The sequence below is a fragment of the Rhinolophus sinicus genome, chromosome 1 (assembly GCF_057876585.1).
Source record: "Rhinolophus sinicus isolate RSI-liver-muscle chromosome 1, RSI-T2T, whole genome shotgun sequence".
Taxonomy (NCBI): Eukaryota; Metazoa; Chordata; class Mammalia; order Chiroptera; family Rhinolophidae; genus Rhinolophus; species Rhinolophus sinicus.
The window spans coordinates 124,896,963-124,922,341 of record NC_142501.1 but is presented as its reverse complement, the minus strand read 5'-3'; the positions used below and the strand labels follow the sequence as shown (position 1 = coordinate 124,922,341).

The 25,379-nt window shown below is 34.6% G+C and overlaps 1 protein-coding gene across 1 annotated transcript in view; it reads left to right on the top strand.

The window, feature by feature from the left end:
- Window positions 1-25,379, top strand: part of ARHGAP21 (Rho GTPase activating protein 21) — a 115,216-nt gene that overhangs the window by 47,564 nt on the left and 42,273 nt on the right. Inside the window, 3 exon segments of the mRNA XM_088789235.1 lie at window positions 20,452-20,544; window positions 21,968-22,046; window positions 24,878-24,932. Of these exon segments, the coding sequence (XP_088645361.1) occupies window positions 20,452-20,544; window positions 21,968-22,046; window positions 24,878-24,932 (227 nt within the window).

The following is a 25,379-nucleotide window of genomic DNA, read 5'->3' as shown; positions in this document are numbered from 1 at the left end:
TTGAGAAACCCTTGGTTACAGTGATAGACCCTAATACAGTGTGGTCCACCTGAACAGCGCCTGAGAGTCTGGCTTGATACAGTGACAGTATTCAGACTGTTTAGAAGAATGGATATTCAAAATCACGTATCCAGTGATCTCTTACGATTATTTTCTCTTACAACTGAATTTCTATCTGAATGGAGTTACTGCTATAGTTTCAGGTTAAATTAATCTGGCTGTTCTACCGGCATTCATGTTGTTAATGAAGGAATAATCATAAGTAAGGGAAAGGTTACATTTTAAGAAAATATAGAGTCAATATAATAACCACTAGAAGGAAAAATAGCTAAAAGAAAAAATCAACAAAGTATGTAAATAATTGAAATGTAATAAAAAGTTAACATTAGGAACCTAGTAGACTGAGGGAGACAATAATTATAAGCTAGGTTAACAGAAATTTTAAAGAATAATAAAAGAATTAAAATAGATACATCAAAATTAAGCCTTTAAAATAAGAAAAATACAAATTCAAGCTGTGCAGCAAGGTTCATCAAAGTAAGACATTTATAAAGCCCAGAACTACCATACGTTTTCTTCTTGAGAAGAATATGAAAGGCATGAAAGTACCTAAAACATTGTTTTATAATATACTTGGGAGGAGAATTGCTTGGTTTTTTATTTTATTAGAGAGTGGTAGAAATTATCATATGATTGAGGACTTAATCTATACCAGCATCATAATATATGCTATTATTCTTTGTTATCCTCACTGAGATGCTGTGCGATGTGAGGAAATATCCCCCTTTTGTAGAAGAGGTGAAAAAGATGTAAAATATTGCCCAAAATCACACAGCTAAGTGACAGAGGTGTGTGTCTTGAAATCAGGTGTCTAACTCTCAAGTCCATCTTTTTTTAACTCTGCCATCTTAACTTTTGTTGACTTATTTTTAAGTCTCCCTCATTTCTTTAATTTGTTCTAAAAATAGTTATGTCTTTTTTTATACTTTATTTTGACAATATTATTTTATATTAATTTTAGGTGTACAGCATATGGTTAGACATTTATATAATTTAAGAAGTGATCCCCCTGGCTAGTCTAGTACTCTCCCGGCACTATACATAGTTATTACCATATTACTGACTATATTCCCTGTGCTTTACTTTACATTCCCATGATTATTTTGAAACTACTAATTTGTACTTCTTAATTCCTTCACCTTTTTCACCCTGCTCCCCAACCCCTCCCATCTATCACCCCAATAAATCTAGTACCCATCCAACACCATACATACAGTATTATTGACTATATTCCTTATGTTATATACCCTACATCCCCATGACTACTTTGTAACAACCAATTTGTATTTCTTAATTCCTTCCCCTTTCTCACTCACGCCCAGCCCCACTCTCATCTGGCAACTATCAAAATGTTCTCTGTATCTATGAGTATACTTCTGTTTTGTTTATTTTGCTTTTTAGATTCCACAGATAAGTGAAATCACATTGTATCTGTGTTTCTCTGTCTGACATAGTCCACTCAGCACAGTACCTTCCAGGTCCATCCATGCCGCCACAGACGGCAAGAACTCATTCCCTTCCATGGATGAGCAATATTCCACTGTGTATATGAACCACCTCCTGTATCCATTTGTTCATTGACAGACACCCAGGCTGCCTCCACATCTTAGCCATTGTAAACAGTGCTGCAATGAACATATGGATGCACACGTTCCCTTGAAGTAGCATTTTGGGTTTCTTCAGATAAATACCCAGAAGTGGGGTTATTGGATCCTTCTTGTTTGTTATAGCCTTTTTTTTAAAGTCTGTTTTGTCAGGTATAAGTATTGCTACCTCCGTTTTTTGTTTGTTTGTTCCTTTCCATTTTCATGAAATATCTTTTTCCAATTCCTTTAGTTTCAGTCTCTGTGTGCCTTTCTATCTGAAGTGAGTCCCTTGTAGGCAGCATATGTAAGGGTTTTGTTTTCTTATCCATTCAGCCACCCTATCTTTTGATTGGAGCATTCTAATTATATCTTTTTAAAAATAGTTTGACTTATGTAAGGTCAAGAATTAGTAGATAAATATAGGACATATTTAGAATGTTATGGAATTAACTCTAACATTTCTCTGCCTTAAGAAAGTTAAAAACAAGGAAACTTGATCCATATTTGTGAATACCTAAGGACAGAGAAGTCACATGAAAGTCAGGGCTATCCCAAGTTTAGAGACCCTGAACATCTTACAGGCGCAACCATCACTTGTGCCTCAATTCTGAATACCCGGCTAGCAGCGGACTGGGAAAGGCCAAGGAGTTTCAGGACTTACTAGCACTCTGCCTGCCTTTGCTTCCAGGACCAGGTTTTCCTCTTGTCGCCCAGCTGGTAGTGGGGGTCACAGGCTAGTCCACAGAGGACTGGTTAGCTTAAGTACAGTGCTCGTAATACCATTCCAAGTAAACTGATCAGCCACCAGAGCATATTCTGTGTGAAGAAACATCTGACTGCTGAACAATTCTTTATAGGTCAGTTTTTAGAATGCAACCTATTTAGAGGCAGACTACATATATTATTTTAATTCAGCTAAGTGTTATGATTTTTATTTATAGTCTTGCTTCCTTGTAAAATTTATTTTCAAATGTATTGAGATTGCAAAATCCTTTTATGTGAATTTTGTCTTAATGAAATAGAATTCCAGCCTCCAGTGTAATGATCCGAGTCAAAGCCTAGAGCCGCTGGGGAGAAAATAATTGCCAGAATTTTATTCAAACTCCTAAGAGATCCTGTTATAATGCCAACAATTCTGTGAAACAGTTGAAAGGTTTTGTTTTGGTATTCTTTCCTTTTGGCAATAGAGTGGAATCTCTTTGCCATTTAATTTTCTGATTATTCTTCTTACCCAACTTTTCCATCTATTCTGTTTCTTGTATCCTATATGTGTATACTCTTTTACATTTTAAAATTTATTTTTCTTGTGCTCGCTTCGGCAGCACATATACTAAAATTTATTTTTCTTTATTGTTGGTTAGTGTTCTGTACTGTGATGTAAGTAACACTTACAAGAAGTCCATTCAGGTAGAAAAATAGTTTTTGGTGGTAATAGTTGCTTATGGATAATTGGTATATGGTTGACATCCTGTTGTCCCTTAAATATCTGGAGAAAATAATTCATAAATAATCAAAATAAGAATAAAGTTTTTAATTACCATTTTTTCTTCTTCCATGAGTAAACTTCTCTCTCAGTTTAGTTGTAGGGACATTTCCAGGGTTCTAAAATGTTATGTCATTTTATTAGGTGCTTAAATAACTGTTGAATTTATACTTTGGCTTTAAAATTTATATTCAAGCATGTTAATAGTAGACAAAAAAGTAACTGAGAATTGTATAAATTTTCTCAGTAGTAAAAATTTGTATTTTGCGATTGCAAAATTTGACAGTGCTGATTTAACAGTGCTGTAGCCTACTTTAGAGTTTTCTTTCTTTTTTTCTTTTTTTTGTAAAAAAGGATAGTTTATTAAAAGTAAAGAGTAAAGAGTCGTAGCTCTTGGAACGAGAGGGGGTCCCGAACTGGTTGCCCCAGAGTTTTCTAATAACCAAGAATTTTTTAGTGGCAAGAAATAGAAACCTCAGGCCACCTCAGGAAAGACGTGTTATTTCTAAAAACCAACAGGGCATCTCCAAATTCAAAGTCAAGAGCTATAAAGATACCTACAGAGCCACAGACATTAGAATTGAGACCTAGAAAGCTACTAAATGCAAAGAGTAACAACAGCAAAAAATCTTGGCTTTTGATCTTCCAGAGACTCAGACTCTGGTATTCATAGGATGATTTAAGTGACTTTCACAGTTAACTTTGATTATACATGATTTTTCTCAAGAGATGACCTGTACAAGGTATAACCCTTATGGTCTTTTTTTTCCCTTTCTCTCATTATAATGCTTTCAAATTCCTGAGAGAGAAATCTAATTGGCCCATTTCATCATTTTATAGCAGGTGTACAGTAACCACTATGTTTAGAGCTCAAATATTCTTCATTATAAAGAAAAGTTAAATTCTGTAAAGCTGAGAAAATTGGATGTACTTTATGCAGTTAATTTTCATTAATAGATTGAAAACCTATTTCCTCAAGTTAGTATAACACTAAAATAAGGACCCAAAAATTTGTTGTAGGAAGATATTCTTATTATTGGCAGGTCTAAAGTATATGATGTGGTAATAAGGTGTCAGAAGCATGTTTCATTATTTCTAAAGTGTAGCGTTACTAACTGAGTTCCATGGATCTCTTCTGATGTCTTTGAATTAACTGAACCCCTTAGGATCCGTTTTTAACTGTATTGACAGTTTAAGCTATTTGAGTTTCCCTGGTAGTTAGGTAAATATTCTAATTAGTTACATATTCTTATTAGCTTTTAGTACTGTTCAGTAGGATAACCACAGGTGTCTGAAATTGTTTGAAGATATTTTAAGAAGTAGGGATGATGATAACGACAATGACGATGGTAATGACGGTCGTGGGGGTGGCAGTGGCAGCTAGCTTATGGTGTGCCAGGCAGTGTTTGTTCTAAGCTGTTTCATGGAATAACTCATGAACAACAACTTTCCTCACAGCAACAACTTTCCGGGGGTGGCCATTATTATCACTTCCATTTTTTAGATGAGGAAACTGAGGCATGAAGCATTTACATAACTAGCAAGTGGCAGTGTTGGACAACAAACTCAGGCAAGTCGGTTCCAGAGTTTCCTCTCAGTTTCTACCATGGCTTCTCAGAAAGTTCTTTACTCTCACATAATTCATTCTTGAAAATGAGTGAAAAATAGGGTTCTGTTCCCTTGAAAGGAAGGAGTATTAAAAGATTCCCCAGTTCAACTTTCAGATACAATTTTGGCTAACATAGTATTAGCATTTCATACTTGTTCTTTCATTTTCTTCTTTATCTTTGTAATTGAACACGTCCTATTGGCTTAAGTCTGTTGAGCTTAAGGATGAAGCATCATTGTTTTAATATTTGCAGTTGATTTCCATCTTTGATTCAGTTATATATATATATATATTTATATTTATATATTTATATGTAATATATCAAGTTATATATATATTATATATATATATATATATATATATATTTTTTTTTTAATAATTGGAGAATATTGGGAAACAGTGTGTTTCTCCAGGGCCCATCAGCTCCAAGTTGTTATCCTTCAGTCTAGTTGTGGAGGGCGCAGCTCAGCTCCAAGCCCAGTCGCCGTTTTCAATCTTTAGTTGCAGGGGGCACAGCCCACCATCCCATGCGGGAATTGAACAGGCAACCTTGTTGTTGAGAGCTCGCGCTCTAACCAACTGAGCCATCCGGTTGCCCCTCCGGAAGCTCAGCTGCAGCTCATTGTCTTCAATCTAGCAGCTCACTGGCCCATGTGAGAATCAAACCGGCAACCCTGCTGTTCAGAGCTCATGCTCTAAACAACTGAGCCATCCCACAGCCCTTATTCAGTTATACTTTTGATGCCTATGCACCTTATGACTGATATAACTTGTTTTGGTATTATCTTTCACTTATTTTTATGAAATGATAAGGGCACTCCTAGGTATTTACCAAAGATAAACGAAACATTTACTGGAAAAATATTTGTATAGGCATGTTCCTAGCTGCTTTATTCATATAAGTAAACACTAGATTTGACCTAAGTATTCATCAGCATATGAATAGATAAGTAAATTGTGGTGTAGCCCTGCAATGTAATACACATAGCATCATGGGTCCATCTCAGAAACATTTCTTTTAGTGGTGAAATCTTCACATAAAATTCACCGTTTTAAAGTGAAGAGTTCAGTGGTATTTAGTACAGAATTAAAGGACATGTGTGAAATGTTGTGCAGCTGCCATCTGTCTGGTTCCAAAACATTTTCTTCACCCCCAAAGGAAACCAGTATCATTAAGCAGTCATTTGCTGTCCTCCCCTCCCCTTAGTCCTTGGAGACCACCAATCTGTTTTTGGTCTCTCTGGACTTGCCTGTTCTGAATGTTTCATATAAACGGACTCATACAATAGTAACCTTTTTTGTATGGTTTCTTCCAATTAGTGTAATGTTTTTGAGGTTTGTTTCTGGGTGCCATGTATCAGTACTTTTATTTCTTTTTATGGCTGAAAAATATTCCATTGCATGTATATACCACAGTGCTTATCCGTTCATCCATTGATGGACATTTGGGCTTTTCCACTTTTTGGCTATTGTAATTAGTGCTGCTATGAACATGTGTATACAAGTCCCTGTTTTCAAGTCTTTGGGGTATATATCTAAGAGTGGAATTGCTGTGTTATATGCTAATTATATGTTTAGCATTTTAAGGAGTTGCCAAACTGTTTTCTATAGCAACTGCACAATTTTACATTCCCACCAGCAATGTTTGATGGTTCCAGTTTCTCCACATTCTCACCAATGCCTGTTATTTTTCATTTCTGTATTATAGCCAACCTAGGGAATATGAAGTGGTATCTCATCATGATTTTGCTTTCCATTTCCTTACTAACTAATGATGTTGAGTATCTTTTCATGTGCTGTTGGTCATTTGTGTATTTTCTTTGCAGACACGTCTATTTAAGTCCCTTGCCCATTTTTTTAATTGGATTGTTTGTCTTTTTGTTTTTAGTTGTAAGTGTTCTTTAAATATTCTGGATACTAGGCCACTGTCAGATACATGATTTGCATATATTTTCTGTAATCCCATAGCTGGATTTGGAAATTTTTGTCTATTTAAATTTAATATTAATTATATATTTATTGTTTGTGCTCCTAATTTATTTCGAAATTTCTGTTTATTTTGAATTTCCTATAGTTCTTTTTTCTCTTTTTGAGATTAAATAAGATATTGCCATTCCTTTAATGATTTTTCTAGAAATTATAATATACAAGTTTATTAAAGTCTAATGTTAATTAATATTTTATTCACCTCTGAAACAATGTAAGGATCTCAGAACATGTTAACTCTACTTGTCTTCTCCCTCCTGTCTACAGGTTACCTTTACGTTGTGTTGCAGTTCTTTCCATTTTGTTTTTTTCCTGAAAGGTCTTTGATTTGCCTTCATTTTTGAAAGATATTGTTGCTACTACAGGAATTCTAGGTTGATATTTTCTTCCAGCAGATTGAAGATAACATTTCACTCTCTTTTGGTTTCTTGTTAGTAAGAAGTCATATTTTGATTTATTGGTTCTTTGAAGGCAAGCTTGGAAAATATCTGTTAAGATTTTCTTTATATCTTTGGTGTTTGGCCATTTCATATGATGAGTATAGGTGAGCATTTATTTTTATTTTTCTTGTTTGGAATTCATTGAGCTTCTTGTGTCTGTAGATGAATGTCTGTCACCAGTTCTAGAAAATTTTCATCCAGCGTCTCCTCATATACCGTGTTTCCCCGGAAATAAGACCTAGCCGGACCGTCAGCTCTAAGGCGTCTTTTGGAGCAAAAATTATTTTAATATAAGACCGGGTCTTATATAATATAATATAATATAATATAAGCCCCGGTCTTATGTTAATTTTTGCTCCAAAAGACACCTCAGAGCTGATGGTATGGCTAGGTCTTATTTTTGGGGAAACACGGTGTTATGTGACCTTCTGTATCTCAGTGCTCTCTTTAATTCTTCTGGAGTCTCATTTAACATAGTTTAGATTTTTTTTTTTTTAACTATCCCTCATGGCTCCTAAATTCTCTGTATTTTTAGCTGCATTCTGGATAATTTCTTCAATATATTCCAATAGTTTTCTTCTTTACTGTTCTTTAAAATTTTGATTATTAGAAGTTCTTTAGGGTTCTACATGCTCGATCACTTCCTATAACTCCCACTTTACAATTTTGGGCTTATTTTTCAAATTTCTTCAAACATGGTAATCAGACTTGTTTTATAATCTGTCTGGTAATTTCATTATCAGGAGTCTTTGTGGGTTTGTTTCTCTTTTCTGTGCTTTCTGTGTGAGCTCAGAGTAGGTTTTTTGCTGTGTATGTTTGACAATTTTGTGTTTGTTGCCCTTCAAAAATTATTACTGGAAATTCTTTGAGATCTAAGATGAAAAAGCTGTTCTTCAGATGGATTGGTATTTGCTTTTATCCAGAGGCCAGGCTGTCACTTGATTTGGACTACATATCTTATGTAAAGTGTGGCTTCTAGCCATGTCTCAGAGATTGAGTCCCCACCCCACACACACACTTTGCATAGTACCAATATAGTGTCTGGATTGCTGGGAGCAGTATTTCTAGTTACCTTATTCTTAAGTGTGGGAAGAGTCTCCTAACAGATTCCTGACTGGACAGGACTGGGCTTTTTTCTTCTACCTGCTCGGTGAGAAGCCCTTAAAATGGAAGCTCATGTTCACTAGCCTGGACATATGTTATATTATTGATCTTAACAGTATTTTGGGGTGTAATTTTCTAGTAGCTAGGTGTATATGTGTATGCACTATGTTTCAAATATAAATTAAGCATTCCTTTATACTGGCTCAATTTCCCAGTACGTTGATAGTTTATTGGATGATTTGCTGCTCATGTATTTGTCTTATTAAAATACCTTTAAATAATCTGTCAACCCAGTAAACTTTAATTAAAAATAAATAAATAAAATAAAATACCTTTAAATAATCTATCAATGTAATTATAGTAAAATCACCAAGTTAAAAAAAAATCGCCAAGTTATTTGTAGTTTGCTATTATGGGCAGTGTTTCCTAATGTAAGAATGTATAAGCTTATATACATACACACATACATTTATATACACATACTCACACATATATGCACACAGAGATGATAAGTGATTCTGTACGTTGCTAGTAGCACATTAACTTCAATATACTTATGTTGTTCTTTTCCATTAGACAGGTGTGAAAACATGGGAAAGATGAGCTCCAGGGTCTTCTGATTAAGTAGGACATGGTTAAAACACTGAGGAGCCTCAGATATAAAGGACAGTGATGGCAAGAATATTATGTAAATTTTGAAATTATGATATGTATTTTTGGAAAAGATTGAAAGAACTTGAAACTTCTGCTTGAAAAAGAGATGCTTGGGGGGAAAGTGATAGTTGTTTTCACATGTTTGAAAGGATACTTTATATAAGATGGAGTAGATTGTTTGATGTTTCACAATGAATGAAAGATGCAGATAAACCCTTTCCCTAATTCTCTACTGGAAAATCCCTACTCATATTTTAGAGACAGTTAATCTGAGTGATTGTTCGTGCTACGTAAACAAGTAGAGACTTTTTGCTTCCTAAAATACCCATTTCTGGGAGTTGGTGGCAGCAACACGAATCTGATATGGGAAACAGAAATAAGGGAGTGATTATACCTCTTATCCAAAACTGGTCATTAGAATGTGCAAAGTGAAATTTTCCTACATACCCACTGTTTATTATGTTTATGAAAAATATGTATTTATGTGGTACTTTAAGAACAGAGCTCATTAAGGATGGAAACTGTCTTTTATTATTGAATTTCCAGTGCCTAGTAAGTACTTGGTACACAGTAGGAGCTCAAATATTTGTTGAGTAAATGTACTGAATAAAGGGAGGTACCGCCTCCTTAACTTGGCACTATTCCAAAATGACTGTTCCCAAAGCTGCAAAAGTTAGCGTGTTAGTATCTGAACCTCTGCGTCGAGGGCAATCTATTCCCTACTGCCTTCCTCCTTTTCTTTCATTTTTCTCCCATCAGCACCTTCTAACACAAGGTGTCAGTGACACTTTTTAAATAAATTTAGAAGTCTTATTTCATAGAGCTGCTAAGTGTGTGATCTGGAACAGCAACAACAAAAACGGTGATTCTGGACTTCAGTAGGAATTTGAGCATCCGTTTTGTAAAATAAACTGGTAAGGTGGTCAAGTTAGATGAGAGGGGAAACAAAAACATTTCCTTCACGTAAAAAGTCCCAGGAAACCATATTTACAATAATCTAACGTGAAAGGAATTTGGTTGGATTAAAGTTGGCATTGAAAAAATGAAGTTTCTATAGTTAGATTTAAGACTTTAAAAGACACATTGCATGAAATTACTTTGTTAGGAAAATAGGTGTGATTTTAAAAAACCTCTTTAAGCGTTCTAAAACCTTTAAGAAATATGAAATCAAAGATTTCAGAGAGCTAAGTGGAGATACTAAACAGATAGGGCTGTAAAGGTGAAAAAGTCAAGGAAAGTATGTGGTTGGAATATTAATGTTCGACCGTCTTCTGGAAATAACTGCTCTATAAGAAATGTTGTTCCAGAGGTGACCCTGTAATTAGGTGACCCTGTAATTAGGTGATTTTTTTTTTTTTTTTATGTTGTAATACTATTTTGATAAAATGGTCAGGATATAGCAGTTGGGATACAGGGAAGTAAGAGAGACTAGTTACCTTTTCTTAGCTGCTCCATAACTTAAGACCTTGACACAGAAACCTCCTAGCTGGATGACCCCCCCCCCCCCCCCCCCATTGCTGTCTAACTTGTCTACATTCAAAATGTGTGATTCATAGTTCCGGGTAGTGAAAAGTTAATTGCAATAGTTATGGTCCCTTGTTTTGAAGTTTAACTTTTTGTTTTTGGTGTAAAACCAGAATAGAAATGTTTGCATACAAATGCAAAATACACTAAGTCTAGAAGTATATTCCCTGTTGTTTATTCATTCACTTAGCAAATATTTGTTGAGTCACTACCATGAGCCATTCACTAAACTGATTGCTGGGAAGGGAGGAATATGGCCTGTAACCTCATTTCCTTTAGGTAGTTGTTCAGATGTCACCTGTTAGAGAGGACTTCCCTGACCATTTCATCAAAATAGTGTTACAGCCCTGCCTTTCATTCTGCCTCCCTTCTCACTCTGCTTATTATTCTCCGTAGCACTTATCACCATCTTTTATACCCCTTCTTTCTGTTGAACACTTTCCTGCCTCAGTTGGAATGTAGAGCAGGAACTTTATTTTGTTTATTACTTTTAAAATTAAAACCCAGAACAGTTCCTGGCATGTGTGCTTTAATAAATATCTATGATACAGGCTCTGGCTTCAACAATCTCCCACTGTGGTGGAAGATGAAAGTGCAAAATAATTACAGATGTGCAAAGATAGCGGTGTGTCCAGGTATCGCAGGGTCATAGCACAGAGGGAATCGTCTTAACCACCAGGGAAGGGGCCTGCTATTGACATTGGATAGGACTTTATCAGGAAGAAGGAAAAGCAGCATTCCAGAACAGATTTCAGCAATGTTTCAAAGTTATATTTGCCTAGATTTGGAGGTGGGACTTGGGGATGGATCATATGTCACCAGTTAAGGATGGCTTGTGGAGGATTATGCTTAGCTTTTCTGGCATGAATGAGTGGGTAGCTGTACGTGCCATTAATTGAGGGGTACTGGAGAGGAAACATATCCACCCCCTTCCTCTGGGGAAATGAGTTTAGTTTGGGATAAGTTGCATTTCCGATGCCTGTAGAATATTTAGTACTTAGTGGAAAAATTTAAATGTGGAGCTCCTAGGGAGAGGTGGGGATTGAAAATAGGTCTGGAAGTCATCATTATTTATGTATGTTATAATGAAGTTCTAGGCATACATGAAACCATATACAGAAAGCATGAAAATGTATAGGATAAATATAGGACTCTAGGGAACATGACATCTAAAAGATGGTTCGAGGAAGGAGAATCAGAAAGGAAATCTGAGAATAAGTTTTGGAAAGTAGGAGGACACCCAGGAGGAGTTGGGGACTTGCTAATTTCGAGGTGATAATTTTAAGGGGAAGTGGATAACTTGTCATTTGCCATAGGGAATTCATTAGGATGGGGGCGGAAAAGATACTGTTGGACCGGACCTGACAAGTAGCAAATTGGTAAAGTTACTGAGAAAAAAGTTTCGTTAGAGTGGACAGAAGGGATGAGGAAATCAAATATTAGTGGGATGAAACATAAAGCAGTGAACCTCAGTGAGGCTAGAGTGGGGTGAGTGGGCCGTTTTGTTGGTGTCTGAGAAACCCTGAATTAAAATGGAAGAAATGAGGATAAGTGAGTACAGGCTATTCGTGGGAGAAGTATGAAAATGAAGGGACAGAGAAAGAGAGATGATAGCCATGTAGAAGGATAGGGAGAAGTTTTGCTCTTTAAGTTGTGGGAACATGTATGTCTTTGGAATCTGGAGAGAAGAATAGAGATTGACTGAGGCTTTACACATGACAAGAGATCAGTTAGGAGAGCAAGGTCCCGAAGACAGATGGTAACTAAATTCTCACCTGAGATAGGACTACAGAAAGTAAGGACGGGCCAAGTTTTTTTTAAAACCTGAGGCTACAGCAATTGAGATAGAGTGAAGTATGAATACCGAAGAGACAAGTTTATCCAAATAGTGTGAGGAAGTTTGAATGGCATAGCAAGTTCAAAGAGGTTGTTAGATGTTTGAAACAGCAACCTTGAGGGAATGGGAATTGAAATACAAGCAAGAGACTTCAGTGAGGAGTGTCTGGGAAACTATATCAATGGGTTATGCAGTTTTATTCAGCAGAAATAGCAGCCCAACAACAAGAGCAGGCGGCATATGGTTAGAATTCTCCACAGTTGCAGATTGGCGATCTGAATGCTTTGAAAGGTCAAGGGGGAAAGGAAGTTGAGGTTGTTGGTGAATTTTGTTGAAATATTGATCCATGGGTAACCTTAGTAAGAAAGAAAGTGATTTTTCTGGAAGGAGATGGATAGTCTTGGAGAATAGAGAAGGCCAAAGGGAATGGAAGGTCTTGGTAGAGTCTAGGAGCAAGGTGAGTGGGTTAAGGGATGGAGGGGTGGTGAAGTCAGAGATGGTGCTTAGAGCACTGTAACAGATTTTTATGGGTTTGCAGAGAAATGAAAATCTAGCACAACAGGAATAACAGGGCTATGATTCTAGGCATGATACATAGTTTGTGAAATTTCTGGAACTTTAGAGAGAGAAAAACTGCAAGTACGCCTGAAGGAGGACCCCGGGACTGTTTTGTTCATTTTAGGATAATCGGCACCTGGCACGTGGTCAGAACTTAGTAAATATTTGCTAAATGAATAACACCCTTCCAGAGTCTTTCTTGCAGAGGTAGTTGATCTTGCCAGACAATTTGATTCACGTCTGACACCTAGTGGTATTGCCCCCAAATTACGATTAAGTCCCAGCATTTCCTTTTTGCTGTTTAAGGGATATTGTACAGATCAGTTGCAGAACAATGGCTTTGTTCCGGAAACAAATCTCCAAGTTGATTTGGGGCAATTTTACTGTTGGGATTTTCCAGGGCTGTAATTTGAACCAGTCAGCAGTAAGTATTTATTGAGAATTCACTGTATGCCAGGCACTGTTCTACTGGAGATTTTCATGCAGGTTATGTTCTCTCGCATATATGAACTCATTGAATAGGCTTAGCATTCCACTGGGAACTTAATTTAGTGTTCTAATGTGATTTTGCACGTGAAACCTTTCTAAATGTATTTCATAGCTATTGGTGCTATCATCTCTATGTCATGACATACTGTTTTTTCTTAATAACATTAAGCATTAAGTCAGCATTTAGAAAGATTGGGTTTGTTGTCAGTTTATGTTATCTACCTTGTGCTGAATACTACATACTCTGGAGAACCATGGAAGGATTTTGTTATCTTTCCTTTCAGAAAAAGTAATTACTTTTTAATAATGCATACTGAAGTATTTAAAGTACTTATAAATAAATAGACATGCTATCTGGGATTTGCTTTTAAAAAAATTTTTTTTAGGGGGGGCGGCCGGTTAGCTCAGTTGGTTAGAGCACGGGGCTCTTAACAACAAGGTTGCCGATCGATCCCCACATAGTTCACTGTGAGCTGCGCCCTCCACAACTAGGTTGAAACAACTACTTGACCTTGGAGCAGATGGGTCCTGGGAAAACACACTTAAATTAAAGAAAAAGAAAATAACTTTAAAAAATTTTTTTGTAGGCAAAAAAGAATAGTGTAAATTAAACAAGGTGACAAATTTTTCATGATTATTTAAATTGCATTCATGAGGGTTTATTTTGCTATTTTTTTCTGCTTTTGTGCATGCAGGACGTTTTCCACAATAAAAAGTAAAAAAAGAAAAAAATAGATGGGTATGGGGTAAAAGAAAGTTTTTCATGATTAAGTTAGAACATGGTCTGCTTTTTTTATTTACCAGATTTTCCTATTTTATTTTGTTCCATTTGATACTACTTGAAAATCAGACATAATGTGATTGAGACCTGACAGCTGACATTCTAATGACAGTGTCCAGAGATTATTGGAATTTGGGGTCTGAAGCGTGTGATAATTATTGTACCTGAAGACTGGAGACTTGGGAGATATAATTTTAAAGTACTGGCCATCACTCTACAAGTGAAAGCATCTTAAATAGAAATTTGGGGGAAACCTAGATTTAATAAGCTGGCACATATATGTGTATTTTTAACTTAGTGCTTCTGCCCTTGCCAAAGGAAAAAAAGTACCTAATAATCTGTCATATTTGTCTTCTTAAATTGAACTCTGCTTAATTATTTACTATGTGGGATGCATGTATCATACATGGATTTTTGATGTTAGGCAATGTGTCTCCATTAGGCTCCTAAGAAAATTTTGTGTGTCATCAGCAAACTCAACCCGCAAACTAAAAATTAGAAGCCTGTTTTCATCAATAAAAACTAGTTATGAAATATTTCAGGCAAACATAAAATATAGGGGAAAATGTACCTTTCAAATATTTGCCATCTCTCTTTGTCCTCTAAACATTTCAGCATCTTCCCCCCCACACCCCCCATGACGTAAATGATTGTAAGTATAATTAAGGTCCTTTTATACCATTTTTTCCCTATTCTATTCCCCCAGAGGTAAACATAAGCCTGAATTTGGTGTGTATTACTCCTTCTGCTTATTTTGTACCTTAGTGGATCCATAATTGCTAACTTTTGCTCAATAAATTCATTTTCCCGTGGCAATCTATTAATCATTGAAGAGAAGTAAAGATAATTTTTCGTCATTCAGACTTAACTTTGATATCTGTTTCAGTCTGCATTATGGTTTCAATTATTTTTGGTCTGAAAATAGATACTAATTTCAATAAGCGATTTAAATGATTTTTAAAAAACAATTAATGCCTGGAGCTTTAATATTCTATTGTGTGATGTGCTTCTTCAGCTTTCTTCCTCTGTGGAGAATTTACTTTTTCCAAAGCTTTTATAACTTTTACATTGAAGCTTACTTTAATTTCATTGGACTTCTCTTGTGTGGAAAAAAAAAAAAAAAAAAAAAAAAAATATATATATATATATATATATATATATATATATTTACAAAAAATACTTTAAAAAATAACTCATTATAAGAGTAGAACTAATGAAAAAAGAGAAAATAAATAAATAAAAATGAGAGTAGAATTATTTGGTTCCATTAAAAAATAGTTTAATAACATGTTTGAGAACTCTTGAGAGAGAAGGGGAAAAAAGCTTAATCTCAGTGATAGTCATTATTTTCTATTGCTTTGCTTTGGTAAAAATATGGGATAGAGTTTCTTTGTATAAAGTATATATTTTTTCAGTCTGTTAAGAAATACATTTCTTTTGTCCCCAGAACCATAGGATTTCCTGACCTAGGCTTATTTATGTTTCTGTGGATCTTCAGCACAGGGCTCTTTTTGTAATTGGCATAGCTCAAATTCTGTTACTTCTTCAAGTAACCTATTTGCTTTCATCTGTATGCTTTATGTACTTAATATTTTAAATTTTGAAATAATTTAAATGTTGCAAGTGATTTTGACTTTAGCATTCTCCAAAGAGGGTCATCAGAAATTTAAATCATCCTTCTAATTGATAAAACCCTCAGGCTTAGAGATATAACCCTCTGGTTTTAGATCCCTGTTTCTTTGAAGATAGGTGTGTGGTTCCTGTCAGTTACTGGAAATTTTTTAGTACAGTCTCTCTTACTTTTCTACCTTCTTTTCTTTAGAGTTCTTTTTTTCTTTGGTCCAGATTCCTCGACTTCCCCATTAGATGACAGTTAAGTTTATATAGTCTTTCAAACAATATTTATCAGCCATTTGCAGTGTGACAAGCACTCTGACCTTGGTCTTCCCTGATATGTATGTAAAACTTCGGAAGGTTTATCATCAGACTGGCATAGTAATAAGTAGCATTTATTAAATTCCTATTTTTATTATGTATTATGTAAGCATTTTAATGGATTATCTCTTTTAATCGTCCCAATAACCTTGCTAGGTAGGAATAAATAAATCATTTGTCTAAAATCACTTGGAGATAGGGTTGCTAGATAAAATACAGGAGGCCTGATTATATTTGAATTTCTCATAGACAACTAATAATTTTTAGTATAAATATGTACCAAAACATGGCAAAATCTGGAAATCCTACTTGGAAAATAAATGGTAGAGCTGGAATTTTAAATCATGTAATGTGGTCAGAGGACCCAATCTCTTAACTACTTGAATTACACTGGATATGGAGAATAAAAATCATGTCCATTTGGATGTTCATCCACTATTTGGATGGCAGTTACTACCTATGTATTATTATTTTGTTTTACTCGTCATTTTTTCTCCCAACTGATTATGTTTACCATAATGTTAAAGCATGTACATGCTTTCTGACTTCATGTCAGAATGTAATGTAATATTCAGCTTCAAATAAATTCATACATACTCTTTATCTTTCTTCTTTAAGTCTTTACTAATTGTATATTAAGTAGAGTAAAATGGAACCTTTTCTGTACTTGTTCAAGTTAGCCATTCTTGTCCATGTAAGATCATTGTATTTTTATTTCCCTTTCTCAAGTGTAGAAAGATTTAATTACATGTGTGTGCTAAAAAGAAACATTTTCCTTTTCTTTTGGTAAGGTCAGTGAATGAAGGTGTTTAACAGTTCTTTGAAATATGTCCTATGTATTCTCAAAAATATTATTAAAATTATAAAATGCAGATGTATAATTGAAAGAGGCTTTTGCTAAGAAATGCCAGGGAAGCCATCTGGCTCTGCCAAATGATCATACAGGTCAGCATTTTCCCTGGTAAATTGCCAGGATTCAGGATAGGGCTTTAAGTTTTGCATATCTAGAAACTGACTTGCAAAAACTGAAGACACAAGAGACTGAATAACACACATTTTCAATTTGATACCACTGATTTCTAGTTCCAGCAGAATTGCAGGTAGCAGATATTTAAAAGAAGACACTTAAAATGAATGAGCCAAGTGTGTAACTCAAGACTTAGAGTCAAGGAATATGGAAATTGAAGAGAAATACATTTCTTAGTGAACCTGCCTGTGGTTAAGGGATATCTATGGGAAATTTTCCCATTTTTAAAAATTTCTGTTTTTAGATATTGGATAATATCGAGGTAGTAATAGCAAAGTCAGAATTTTGGATAGTCCAGAAAGGAAAGCCCAGAAACAACAAGAATGAAAAGTACAACTCCTGGCAGATGTTACAGGGCTTGCTATAGGACAGGCCTCTATTTTAGCCTATTCCATATTTCCTTTAGTCTGCTCATGCTTTCAGGCGTGGCGTATTGAGAGATTTGTCATTCGGGAAGTGTCATGTTTTTGCAAAGGCAGTCATTGCAAAATTAGTATTTCCCTTATAGAAATTAAAACCCAGTTATTTTGGATGCATCTATTCTGTATAAGTGAAATTTACTATCAGAATTTTCAAAAGTCACTACATTGCTACTCAACCAACTTTTTATTGTTTTGTAGAATTCATTAATGGCCATTTATATTTTGTATTTTAAATATAAGTGTGGTATAATTACCTTTGGGACACAGTAGATTAGAAGACATTAATAAGAAAAATGTTTCTCTTCTTTTATCATATAAATCTTTCCATGAAAGCCATGACTTGATACAACAAAACTTATTAAACCTTCAAGTCTCTAAACTGAGGGAAAATAAATGGTTTTCCGAATGCCAACTGTTTGTAAATGTTGAGTTGGCCATAGAAAGACCTAGACTGATTACTAACTTGATTGGAATTAAGTAGTTGTATGCTTTCAAAGTAAGTGTACTGTCTGCTTGTATTTAGTAAGGCGTGACAAATGAATAAGTAGTTAGTTCCTTCTGAAGCAGCATGGATTTAGACCTGGGTTCAAATCCCTACTCTGCCTCCCACAAATTAGTCTGTGTTTCTTCCTCAGTACAGTGGTAATATTAGGATCATAATGCCCATCTTGAAGGCTTGTTGTGAGAATTAAATTAGGTAATAAATTGTTCATTCATTGAATAATTACTTACTGAGTGTCTGCTCTGTGCCAGACATTGTTCTAGGTGCTATGGATTTCAGGGAACATGACAAAAATCCCTGCTCTTCGTTTTAGTGGGAGAGACGTGCACAAAACATGTAAGCAAATGAATATGCAATTTTAGGTAGTGAGTAATAACTTCTATGAAGAAAAATAAAGCCTGGCATATGTAGAAAAGTTCCCCCACCTTTATTATAATTTTCAAAGTACAGGAAACATCTGTATGCTGTGTCTTATTCAACAATTAACATGTTGTTATGGGGTTTTTTTTATCCATGTGTGTGTATGAGTGTGAGGGCATCTTTTTTTCTTTTCCAAACCATTTGAAAATGAAGTTGCAAATATTATTATAATTAGTCCCTAAGTACTTTAGTAAATGTCTCTTAAGAATTAGGACATTCTTCTATGTAGTAGGGATTTAACAAATTTTTTTCTTTTTTCTCCTAAATCTCATGGGGAAAGCAGTGTGGCTATCTGTCATAGCTGTCATAGCTAATCAAAAGTGACAAAAGGAGTCATAAGATTTACATCTCATTTAAATGTAGAGAGAAGGCTGTATCAAGTTGCTGTGGGAAAATATCTAATATATATTTAATATAGAGTTATAGTATTTAAAATTGAATCAGAGGTATTTTACAAGTTTTTTTATGACCTTTCCAAATTTTAATTCTTGAAAACAAAAATATGACACATCCTCATTTAAACATTTGCGAGGAGGAGGGGAACTACACATTTACTGAGAATTACTCAAGTTTCATGCTATGCTGAGTACTTTCACGTTATCTCATTTAGTCTTTGTAGAAACCCTTCAGTGATGTGAAAATATAGAATAATTATTGTTATTATAGGAGAAAAGTAGTAACTTCTTTATAGTTTACTTAATTGCAACTGGACTAACAAGTGTAAAGCAAGAATTTGAATCCCTGTCTCTGGCTTCTAAAACACAAGCCATTTCCCCTATATCCTGGTGCTTTTTTAGTGGTTGAGTTAGCCATTCACTCATCAGGAAGACTTCTTTTAGAGTAAACAGCCAAACATGTAGGGGAGCTGCTGACAGATATTCCTTTACTAGGAAACTTCTTTTTCGCCACCTTAGTGATACACCATGAAAAAGATGCAGTTTTATATGGCGATAATTATGAATTCTTTATATTTGACACGCGATCATTTTCTGCCCAGCATTGCTATTTACCAAATATTATTATATTACTCCATAAATGTATAGCCCTTCTTTTCTCAGTTACAATCTTCTTTAAGGTTCTGAGCTGCAGTTCTCAAACTGCAATGTGCATATCACAGTCACACCTCAGAGTTTCAGTAGAGCTGGGGTGGGGTCCACAGATTTGCATTTCTAACATGTTCCCTGGTGATACTAATGCTGGTCCGGGAATCACACTTTGGGAACCACTCTCTACCTTTTTGTTACCCCCACAGTAGCTTAATCATTTCATCTGCGAATCTTTCTATTTTACCGAAACAGTTAGTTGCTCTCAAATGTTAGCGTCTATAGGGAAACTTGTTGACAAAGCAGATTTCTGATCGGACTCCGATATACTGGTGTTTATTTAAGCACCTTAGATATTACAGCACATGATCTATGGACAACAATATGTGAAATATTTGATTTACAGAGGTCATCATGTGCTCTTTGTCGCCAGGACTGTGTGTTGTATTTGTGTATGAGTGTTTTTTATACTATGGTGCCATTCTTTGTATGTCTCTCCTGCCAAAATCCCTGAAGGGGAAGGACTGTGTCTTAGTCAACGTTATAACTCAAAGCTTAGCAAAGCAGGTTAAAAAGCACTAGAGTGAGGACCATCTGTGTAATCTAGCTATTTGACCGTGGAGGATTTAATTCATCTCTCTGAGCCCCAGTTTCCTCTTTTTATGCAATGGTGGTCGTGATACTTACTTGCTATGGAAATTGCTCTCAGCAATGTATAGTACTTAGTGTAGTAATTTACATACCGAATGTACCCAGTAAATGGAAACTGTTCTGATGGTTGTGGTTGTTATATTATAGAAGAAGCAAAATAAATGTTTGAATTAATGAAAACCCCTAAATTGTGATTTTAGCATCCAAATTCAAGACATGAATTTAACCTTGCATTAAAAATCTTTGCTTAACTGGTCTCAATTAAATATCATTTTACATCTTGGTATTTTAATAAAATATAGAGAAGTGAAATCATGCCTTGGTTTTTTTTCTCCCACAGGAAAACAAAGAAACCGCTTGGAACCAATGGATACCATATTTGTCAAGCAGGTTAAAGAAGGAGGACCTGCTTTCGAAGCTGGATTATGCACAGGTGCAGATATTCTTCTCTAAATAATACCTTTTAATTCCTTCCTTACTTCATTCTTCTTATTTTTTTCCTCATCTATCCTTGTGTATGTTTATTCTTTTTTCTTCACATCTATTATTACTGTTTTTGAGACTTAATTGGTTACATGTTTCTTTTTTTCTTTTTAAAAGATTTTATTGGGGAAGGGGAACAGGACTTTATTGGGGAACAGTGTGTACTTTCAGGCCTTTTTTCCAAGTCAAGTTGTTGTCTTTTCAATCTTAGTTGTGGAGGGTGCTGTTCGGCTTCAAGTTGTTGTTCTTTCAGTCTTAGTTGTGGAGGGCACAGCTCAGCTCCAGGTCTAGTTGCCGTTGCTAGTTGCAGGGGGCACAGCCCACCATCCCTTGCGGGACTCGAGGAATTGAACTGGCAATCTTGTGGTTGAGAGCCCACTGGCCCATGTGGGAATTGAACCGGTGGCCTTCGGAGTTAGGAGCATGGAGCTCCAACCGCCTGAGCCACTGGGCCGGACCGGTTACATGTTTCTTGATATCCAAATGGATGGGTTTGAACAGAAATCATTTAATATTTACTATAAATTGTGGGCACTTTTGGTTACCACTCAGATAATGGATGGATTCTTGGAGGCTCTTTTAAAGAATATTTTGCATACATTTTATTTTGACAAAAGATAACAAAATAACAAAATGCTGAAGATATTTATTGACATAATTGAAGTAATCTTCTTGGATCTCCAATTTCTGAGAGTGCCTGATCTTCCAGAAGTGAATTAATTTGCATCACAAAGAGTAGCTTAAGTCCCAATGCAGTGCAAGCTCAGCCTCATCAGCAGATGTCAGTGGATATAGTCTGATCAGTGTTCTAAACTATTTTGTGATTTTTAATAAAAATAAGTAGCAATTTTGTTTAGATTAGTGCACACTCTAAAATACTTACTCTTTCCTCTTGTTTTTAAACATGGAATAATTAAAAATGGGAATTAGTGAAAAATTATCTTTTATTTCCTTTTGAATAAAATGTCTTTTTTAGCTACAAATATGTTTTCTTTTCAGCTACAGATGTTATCAAATATCAGTAGTTAGTGTCATTGCTAAGTTTTATTAGGATGTACTATTAATTTATTATGTACCTTAATTATCTTTTTCATCATACTTAAAGTAACCCCAATTTCTATATCATTATTAATGTGTATAATGTGTATGTCAATGTACATATAGAATTGCATTTCCTGTAATGTATCGCCTATCACCTTCTAATCTCCCTCCTAGATTCATTTTTATAAAAGAAACTGAAAAATAACGAGCAAGGGTACATTAAAAATAAGTACCTTACTCAAGACATTATTTCAAAAGTATTCATTCAGAAGTGACTTTCTATAGGAATTCTTCATGTGATTTTCGTGGTTTTTTTTTACTCCTCTTTGAAGGTGACCGAATTATAAAAGTCAATGGAGAAAGTGTTATTGGAAAGACCTATTCTCAAGTAATTGCTTTAATTCAGAACAGGTAAGATTCTTGAAATATGATTAATTTTGGCCAAAGATGGGTTTTGTAAGTCATTGGGGCAAGTAGATGTAATACAAAATTGTATTCCTGTAGGGAATTGATGTGATGTGGGATGTGGAACTTTGTCTTAAAGTGGATAACACATTTGAAAGTTGCCAAGAAGACACTCCTGAGTTGGTGGCTTTGCTTGGTTGGTGGCTTTGCTTTGGCACATTTATCAGATTTGTGATTAAAATCCTTTAGCATCTCAGAGGCACACATTTTAGATTTTTTTGTAAGTTTCCCACTTTTATTTGAAGGGACAATCAAATGTTAATTTGCTTATGATAAATATATAAACAAATGCATACATAATTGATTTTAAAACCTCTTACTAAGTTATCTTTTAAAAGCTTATTGAATAATATTCTTGGGTCAAATTTATTCATTTGTTTTAACCAAGCCAGCAAGAAATTCTCTTTTAATCCATTTGTCTGCCTACGTTGTACAGAATGATGGAATTTTGAGTTGTAACAGTAAATAAGTATTTATAGAGTGACTGTCTATGGGACCTCAAAGATAATTTAGTCCTACTCTCTTCCTCTCTACCACACTCCTAGAAAATTTATAAAAATTACAAATAAATTAAAAGACAAAGAGGTTACCATGTTGAATTTCTGTCAAGAGTAGGCATGAATCTGCGGTCCGATTTCCAGATCATCACTATTGTAGAAGGTTCTTTCCAAATTCAAATATAGTACCTTTTAGATTATCTATATCTATATTAGCCGTAGCCATATATCTGTAATTGAAGTTTTTTATTTCCTGAAGATTTTTATCAAGCTCCTCTATGTCTAAAGCAGCTTATGCTATAATCTGTTATTTACACTAATGCCCTCATACATTGTAATTTTTACTTAGATGATGTGATCATGATTACTGATCTCAGAGGATTCTTACTGTTTTAATATTTAATGACATTCTTAGAGAAAGCAAATCTTAAATCTGTCCTCTCTGTTGGATTCTAGGTGTTCCTTACAGTGATACTAAGCCAGGACTTAGGGACTGGTGAAATATTTTAAGCCTCTGCAGAGGCAATGAGGGGATCCTCCTGGATTTTCTTTTTCTTAAAATAATTTAGATCATCGTAAATCTACCAATATGTTTTTCTACCCTGTAATGTAAGGATGTTTTTAGTATATTTGTTAACATCTCTTTAAAAATATTATTTTGCAAGTAACCATAGCTTTTTTTTCTTCTGGTTTTCCTAAAATCTATATTAATATTTTTGTTACTGGTGCAGTTTGTCTTTCAGAATAATGAACACTTTGACAATCTTAATTTTTCAACCAGTAAAGCAGTTTAAAGAATAGAGAAATACTGTTTTTTTCATGATGTTATTTTCTTTTAAAAAATTGTGTTTCCTTTCGTCTGCAAATGGATAATGCAGCATAAAGCCATTGAGATTCTGCAGTGTATTAATGTATAAAAATGTATCCTTGCAGAATTTTTCTAATCATCAGTATGTATTTTCTACCAACTCTAAATATTGAAATACACGTACTTACATATTTTACTAGTTAAACTTATGTAAACCTGTGGTTCTTATTGGTTTTTTATTCTTTCTGCATTTATAGGCCCCAAAATAAGGGTTCAAATCAATCAAAAAGAGACACCAGTAAATTAGTAGTTTTTTTTTTCTTTTTGTTGTTGTTGTTTGATTGATTCTTAATCTCTTGATTGTATTGGGGGGAAAGTCTATCTGATATTGTTAGGTTAGATATTGAAACACTTGATGGGACAGCCCCACTATCCTTGCCTTATCGAAATGTAATTCCGGATCACAGGAATCAGTAAAACTTACCCCTTTGAATATTTTTAACCTAGAGAAACTTCTCTGTCATTTCAAACAGGAAATTTACAGTACCAAAATAAAATGAGACTTTGAACTGTTTCTGTAAAGGCTCTAAAATTAAATCATAGAGAAGAAAGCAAATAAGAGTAGTTGAAATGTTGTATAGTTTTTTAAAATAAGAAGGAGTCATGTTAATAGTTGCGATGGTGAACTCTGATTTCCTTCACCTATGAGGCCAAGAGGGCATATTTCAAAATTAGGAAGTTTAATATTGCTCAAAATGTTAAATTTAGGAGTTCTTTGGTTATTTTTATGTTAATGTACTTTTAACTTGATAAATAGTGAGAGTATGTGGTAAAAATTTGTAATTTGTTCAAGTAAAATAATAACTAATTTTATACTGAGTTATGTTCCAGAACTATTTAATATAAGTAATATACTTTGTTTCTAAATTAACTTATGTTTCTAAATTATAAAGAAGACTTGACTGATTATGAATAACTCAAACATATGGCAGGGTGCCCTCTTTCCTACTTAGTTAGCATATGTGTGTACACACACACGCACGCCGGGGGTGCCAAAAAAATGCATACAAGTGAACACTTTGGTCAACTTTGCTCAAGGAGTAGTTCACTGTAATCAGAAGTGTCTGGACCCTTTGAGCACCTCTTGTAATTGCAGAAGTCAAACATGACTTGTATTCATCTTTTGTTATTGGTATGTATATATTGAGTACTACAATTTTAATACAGTTCCTTTCTTGAAATATATATATATATTTTATATACATATATACATATACATGTATATATATACACACATTGCGCCATATGCCTTGTTTTCATTTTAATGCTTTGGATTTGAAAAGTAAAGACTTAAAAAAATAAAAATTAAACTCTTAAGCAACTTAAATACTTCTGCATTAACTGTTTTTCCTTTATGTCTTTCTTATACACTTCCACCTCCCCTAAAATAGTGTATCTATGTTTGATTTCAGTGATACAACATTGGAACTTAGTGTTATGCCAAAAGATGAAGACATTCTCCAAGTGGTAAGTTTTATTTATTCAAATATGAGTTGTTTATTAATCATGAGTGTTAATAAAAATCCTTTAAAGATGGAGGTGGATTGAATTTTTAGAAGTCCCCCCCCCCAAAAAAAAAACAAAAAAACCCAGCCCTCTGGTTCACTTAGCAGAGTCTAGAATTCCCCACGTTTAAAAAAACACACACACAAAAACACCAGACCATTGTCAATTTTTTGCAATTAAGTTACATGAGAATGTTTTATTGATTCCATAGTGAACTTTTATTGTCATTTGGAATGAAATCCCTAGAGTTTGCCCCAGTGTTACTTTCTAGGTAGTCATTTGACCAAAAGCCAAACTTCAGGGTGCAAACACGTATCCCCAGGAATTAGAATCTAAATATGAGAAATTTTATGAAAATCATTTCTTAATTTTTCAATAGGTATAACTGTTTGTAAATTAACTTACCAA